General features: G+C 34.3%; 1 protein-coding gene across 1 annotated transcript; it reads left to right on the top strand.

The window, feature by feature from the left end:
- Positions 1-5024: 5024 nt before the first annotated feature.
- Positions 5025-7021, top strand: LOC108915077. Its single transcript, XM_018721030.2, has 3 exons — positions 5025-5051; positions 6214-6320; positions 6375-7021. Exons 1-3 carry the CDS (start codon positions 5025-5027, stop codon positions 6556-6558), a joined length of 318 nt encoding a protein of 105 aa, XP_018576546.1. The 3' UTR covers positions 6559-7021.
- The last annotated feature ends 255 nt before the right edge of the window (positions 7022-7276 follow it).

Genomic DNA, 7276 nt, shown 5'->3' with positions numbered 1-7276 from the left:
TTCCAAGTATATTTCNTGTATCGTTCTTCAGCGCATGATATACCTTTATCATCTGTAGCAAATATCCGTCTTTAGCTACGACGTGATAAATTCTTTTGGAATCCGTAAATCGCAAGTCGTTATGTCGAAAGACCACTCTGTATTGGTCTAGTTTTTGCCAGTATTTGGCCGTCCTTAATTCAGAAAACATCGCCTTTGCGCGGGCCTCAATTAAATATATTCCGTCTTTGTGTTGGAACCAATCCATTACCTTGGCGCGTATTTCGAAAGAAGAAATTTTTTCGTACAAGGCGTTAGACCTATTCATGTGGGACAATAATTGTTCGATAATTTTTTCCAAAGTGTTCTCCGATGGGTAACCGGCATAAACCTGCAAGCGTTCCAAAAAGTCTTTTAAATTTTCATCGTTGATTACCGTTTGGTCAATATTTCTGTTCTGACAATTTTTTTCCAAGTATATTTCTACGCTTTCTTTTAAACGAGGCAGAATGTCCATTTTAAACGTATAAAATGAATAATCATCGTCCGCACAATATAGCATGCTTTCGGAACTTATTTGTCGACGGTCTAAAAATTTCAAAGCCTTCTCGTGGACACTGGCATTAGTGCAGATAACCACGTTTTTCAGTTTAAATTCATTTCTGATTTCTTGGTATGAGAGGAAATATTTGGGGAGACTAAAATCGTCGTTCCTCGAGTTGGTAGAAAGCAAGTCCTCCATGGTGATCTTCTTCTTCTTCTTGTGCTTCGCCTGCAACAAAACTGCGCCCTCTGGCGACTCCGACACCACGTCGTCAAACTTTCCCGCTCGTTTATTTTCCGTTGACAGTTTCCAGTTGCGGATGCTCTGCAGTGAGTTCAGAAGGAACATCGTCAGGAGGCCGACTTGAAACCCAACCCCCTTGCTGCCGGCGTCTCCACCCTTTTCATACCTGGCTCTGTCCATTTCTTTAAACTTCGTGTTGTATGCTCGTAATTAGAAGCGACCTGAAACATAGTAATATATGGGATGTCTTTTAAATGGTATGTCTTTCCAATTATCTGAAGCCACTGGCTTTATATATGCCTTTACTTCAAAGATCTCTGAAGATGTTCGACGTGTCCTGATACAACTTGGGCTAAGGATTTAACTAATCAAGGATATAGCCGTTTACGTAAGTAAATGTTCATCTGAAACGTTATCCAAACATAAGAAGACTTATAAAACAAAGCTATAAATAATATTCTTTTTTCGTATATCTGTTTGATCGATATTTCTCAAAAAGTGAGAGAATGATGTCGTTTTTATTGCAGACTTAGAAAGGTGGAACTTACACTGGTAATTCTGTCAATTCTTGTTTCGTTACTAAGTGAACAGTGCCAACAACAGCCAATAATAGTGGTTTATAGACGCTTATATGTAAATCTACGATACATGAAAATTTCTATATTTTATATCTGTTTTTTGTAAAAAACGATCGAAAACTGAAATACAGCGAAATGCATGCTAATTTTACGCAATTTTTGAGGAAAACTCTTTAAAAGTTAAAAATACATTGTGTAACTTTGAACAGAGGAAATAGGAAGTTTGTTTTGACGTCTCGTATCAGGTGTACAATCAAGGTGCATATTCCAATCGCGTAAGCATTGATCAAGGCGTGCTCTGCGAAACTATTGGTCGAAACTGGTCGAACGGCGATCCCCGTTTTCATTTCGTGCTTAATTTTGTAACTGTGATATGTTTTGGATTAATTTAAGATGCCCAGCATAGATTTGGCTGATGGAGTTGGTGAATAAGTAAGTATAGTAAAAATGTACTGTATTTTGTTTAAAATTTTAAAAGTTTCTGACGGCACTCCTTTCAGCTTTCCTAAATGCGTCTCTGATTGACGTTTTTATGCCAATCCAGCGAATTTTTGTTAAATAACTAACCCAAATTTCATCAATCCACTTCGAACGCCCTCAGAGAGGTAGCGGAATAAATGTGAACGATTTTTTCAATGCATTCACAGTATCTAGAATGGTTTGCTTTGTAAGGCTTTAAAGGTTTCAAAGGTCATAGTTTATTTCAAACTACAATTATGATGTGAACTTGGCAACGCTGTTCGCTTCAGCTGGTTCGTGACATTACGTTACAAAATTTTCCGAGCATTCGGGCATCTGGCAGGGCCGCCCTCGTAGCGGGAGTTACGGGTTGATTTCTTTCATTTTTAAAAGTCGAGTAAAAAATTTTTTCCGAATTTCTGTCTTTATTAAGCCTTCCGAATACGTGATTAAAATTAATGACATTATGACTGAATCACCCTGTATAGAAGATTCTATATAAAATAAAATTTCAATCGCACATAGCAGAACCAACGGAACTTGCCAATAATACAACGTGCGTAGTAAACTTAAACAATTACAGAAGCAGACTTATTGAACAACCAGAACTAAAAGATACGATAACTGACAGCACTGTATCTGTCATAAATTTAACTCACTGCAGTATCGGCACTTTCAATTTATACGTAGTGCAAAATAAATAGTAATCGTTCAGTTTATAATAGTTACTGTTTTGTATTGAAATGTTTTATTACTTAAAATGTGTATTATTCTATAATAGAACATAAAAGTATTTTGCAGCTGGTAACAAAAAAGACTCACTTTGTCAACTGAAAATATAACGAAAACGTCGACTTTTGATGACAGTTTTCGAAAAAAGAGATTTACTTAAATATGTTGAAAATAACTTTAAGGGTGATTACCTTCAGAATTAATTTTATCAAACGGCAAATTTAAGATAGTAGATACATTTAGAAGAGTACTGTGATGTTTTCTGAATAGTTTTAGTGTTGTCTGTTAAGAAAATTAACTTACCTTGATCTGTGATAGAAATTAACGAACGAAATGTTGCACTTGTTGCTCTTATTAACACTGTTAATTTTTCTCCACCTTATCTTTACTGATCTTTCGGATACTTATAAATTTTTATGACGAGGACAAATCTTATCTTGCCGAATTGTAGGAAATGTAACATTGCGAGATAAGCTCTAGATATTTCTTGGAATTATACCGATTACAACGTCGTTGAAGTGTTTAGATTCGACGTACCATTCCAAAAATTTAATAAATGATTTGATAATTATAATAGAAAGCCCAATTTTTACTAGCGAGCTCTTTTGGGATGTACCTGTCTTCGTTATTTATTAGAAATAGGCCATCCAACCCATGTAAAAGATTCAGAAGGTGAAGGTATGTCATTTAAAAAATGACTTTTTCTTCAAAATGTTCACGTAAAAAATATCTGATGTTGCGCTAAACTGTTACCTTATCTGGAAATCAGTTTTAACTAGAAATCGATGTGACTAATTTCATATTTTATTGAGGATAAACATAATCGGTACAATACATTTATAGCTTTGTTTTTTTTTTATCAGATTCAGAACAAGTATAATTTAGATTTAATAAAAATCCCCTTTACCCCTTCCCAGTAAACAATAAACCTTACATTAAATTTAAACAGAGTTGCCTTTGTTTTGGCCAGTCATTGTAGTTTTTTTTTTCGGAAAAAAAAAATACTATTAGAAGTTTCTCTGCGGAATATTGTTGGGAAACGTGTTATAAACAAAATATCAAAAAATCAACTCGAGACTAGTTGGGAAACTGTGTTAAAACAATGGTCAAAATTATGGAAAAGTGGTATTTTGACTCGCGTAAAAAAACTGTTATTCATAGAGAAAAAAGGTTTATACAAAAAAGGTAGGTATTAGATAAATCTGTAAAATAAGACAAATCCCATTAAATTCTGAAAATTTGTTTATGCGCAAGAGCTCAAAAATGGTCGAAGAAGGCCGTTTTTTTCAATTGCTAATAATTAATGCAATTTTCATCGCAGACACTTATAATTCAGGATTTTTGAGGCTTTTTGCACCCTTAATAAGTGGTAAAAATTTCAGCCCGAAAGCTTCATTAGTTTGGCGTTGGCGGAATTTGTTATCTAAGAAGATGGTATTTTCAATTGATTTTTCCCAAGCTCAAAGGCGTTGTAGAGTTTCGATCATTAGTTGTTTTTGTACCTAAATAGTTGTATTGACATATGCATTTACTGAGAATTTAATTTTTCAAATTTAATTTGTTCAAAATTGACTGAAAAAATGTTAATATTTATTAAATTGTCAAGATAGGTAATTATTATAAAACGAAATACTAACGTCTATAGTTTAGTTAGTACTATTTTTCTTCGAATTTAAAAAAAATCGCTGTTCTAAGTTGATTAGAAGCCGAGACATTTTTTTTTTATTTAATCGCAGTGTCGTTAATTATTAAGAGCCGAAATTTGGAGAGAGTATACATTAAGAGCTATATTTTCATTTCCTACATTAACATTAAGGTGAATTCAACTATTTAATTGCAAAAAATAAGATAGCGGCGATGCGTTCTATTACTCGGTCTAGCGAATGCGTGGGGAAAAAAGCTATAAAGACTGGCCTAAAAAGGTAACCGCATAACTCCACATCTCATTTAATTTTGCATCGCTTGCATTAATTTCTTGTATTTCTGAGGGTTTTCAGAATCATGTTTGATTGAAAATTAACGTCTGTACAGAGGCTTAAAGTTCATAACTTTTGGAGCCTCCGCTATAAACAAATAGAATTGTGCGAAAACCTTTGCACCTACAGCACCCACTTTTGGCACACTTTTAAAGTATGACAGAACCCTCAACTTGTCATAGGTTTTATAAAATTTTAACAATAAATGCGATAGTTATAAACAAATGAAAAAATTGGCACTTTTCTTGTTTTTTTTGCAATAACTTTTTTGTTTATTAACCGATTTTAATTTAACCAGTCTCAGTTTGTAGATAATTTTACTCCCTACAAGCTGCCTGCGAGTCACTTTTCGCTAAAACTGATGGTTTTCCATGCAAAGTGAAAAAACTGTTTTCCTCACTTATTTGTTTAAATAGAAAAGTTAGCTAATAAAATTATTTGACTCACGAGATGAGAGATGTCTTGTATTATGTTCCTTTAGACAATTTTTAGTACAGGCATTCTGGCAACAGAATGGTCCAAAATGAACATAAACTGACGGTAAGAATATTCCGTGATAAAAAGGTGCTTACACAATTGTAGAAATTGATATTTTGCAAATTGTTAAAGGTATTAAATAATTAACAAATGGCTTATTTTAGTGGTTTTTTTTGCAATAACTCAATAACTATTTATTCGAATTTGACGTGCGACCATTCAAATTAAAGGGCTTTTTAGCGCCGATATCTTGTAGAAATTACATTGTTTTAAATGCAGAAGTTCTATATTAAAAATTAATAAAACCTGTTTTTTCACCTGTTTTTTTGCTTATAAAAAATTAACGCTGACTTTTTTTTTGCGGCACGAACCATAATCTGATTCACCAACACGATCCACACCTTTTTATTATGGTATATTCTTACCGTCAGTTTTTGAGGGTGATCCTACTGTAATGCCTGGTACTATTTGCTATAATCTAGCGGATAGGACTTTTTTAGAATTTCTCTTTTATTTTCACTCATTTTCCTGGTGTAATATGTTAATATAACTATTTAGGTACACAAACAACTAATGTTCGAAACTATACAACGCCTTTGAGCTTGGGAAAAATGAATTGAAAATAGCATCTTCTTAGATAACAAATTCCGCCAACGCCAAATCATTGAAGCTTTCGGGTTGAAATTTTTACCTTTTCGGGTGTAAAAAGCCTCAAAACTCCTGAATTACAAGTGTCTGCGAAAAAAATTGCATTAATGATTAGCAATTGAAAGAAACAGCCATTTTCGACCATTTTTGAGCTCTTGCGCATAAACAAATTATCGGAATTTAATCGGACTTGTCTCATTTTATAGGCGTATTTAATACCTACCTTTTTTGTATAAACTTTTTTTTGGCTATGAATAATAGTTTTTTACGCGAGTCAAAAAACCACTTTTCCATAACTTTGACCATTGTTTAAACAAAGTTTCCCAACAAGTCTGGAGTTGATTTTTTGATATTTTGTTTATAACACGTTTCCGAACAATATTCCGCAGATAAATTTCTAATAGTATTTTTTTCCCGAAACAGGCTGTTTCATGTACTGACTGGAATATAACTAGAAAGTCCAAAATTATGCCCAGATCCCTTATGAATCGAACGAAGACAGCGCCATCTCTTGGGTGTTCGTTTTCACTATTAATTTGTGCCAGAACTTGTCGGTAACGGACTTTTTCTGTTACAGCTGAAGAAGAAGAGGATCCGCCATGACCAGCTCACCATACCAGAGCAGAGCACGCCGCCTACAATCGAACCGATAGAAAAGATCGCGCTGACCAATCCCTGTCCGCTGTAAGCCGGCAAATGCGAATTTTCAAGGAACGAAAACGTTTGCTTTGTTTGTAGGTGCATCGAGCACGAACTGGTGAGCGACGTCATCGACAAACTGCAGTTTGCCTCCGATAAGAACAAGATCCAGGAGAAGATCGTCAAGAGGCAGGACGTGGAAGGCACGGAAGACAGGCTGCACAACGTTTCCGCTTGTCACCTGCCGAAATCTAGGGAGATTATACAGAAGCGGTATCAGTGAATTCTCGGCAGTTTTCTTTACGGAAATAAAAAATTTTCGTATTGATAAAATTATTCTGCATGAAAAATGAGTGACAGTCCGCTCCCTTCAATTTTCCTCAAAAATCGAGCTGGGGACATTTGAACTACTTTTTATTTATCTCTTTGGAAAATGCAGAAAACACACCAAAAACGTTGAGATTGTCCACCCTGTACATCTGTAAAGATATATACAAATTCTTGTCAAAATTTCTACAAAATAAAAATTGTCGTATATGGACAACTTATTCAGCCTCAAAATTTTCCGAGGATGGAAAATACCTTGGACGTAAAGACGGAGTTATCGCCATTCAAATTTGTCAATATTCGAGCCCAGGACATTTGAACTACTCATCTATCTCGTTTTCTTTATAAAAATAAAAATTTTCAATACAATCAACGTCTAAACATGAAAAAAGGCTTAGAATATAGAGATGCAGTTCAGTTCTTGTTAAAAATAGAGCTTGGGACATTTGAACTACTTTTTACCTCCCTGGAAAATATGGGACAACCCGTCGATATTGGTTCGCCCTGTACATATGTAAAAATTGCGGTTGCTGCTATTCATCTTTTCTCAGAAAATGAGTTTGGGACATTTCAACTAACTTCTGTTTATCTCCTTGAAAAATGAAAAAAAAAATTATCTTACTTTTTTTTTGACAATAGGAATTGTTTCCGCATGTCATTTGCCGAAATTTAAA

The sequence above is a fragment of the Anoplophora glabripennis genome, unplaced genomic scaffold (assembly GCF_000390285.2).
Source record: "Anoplophora glabripennis isolate ALB-LARVAE unplaced genomic scaffold, Agla_2.0 scaffold1277, whole genome shotgun sequence".
Classification (NCBI taxonomy): domain Eukaryota; kingdom Metazoa; phylum Arthropoda; class Insecta; order Coleoptera; family Cerambycidae; genus Anoplophora; species Anoplophora glabripennis.
Note: the sequence above shows the minus strand (reverse complement) of the source record. Positions and strands in the feature narration are given on the sequence as shown.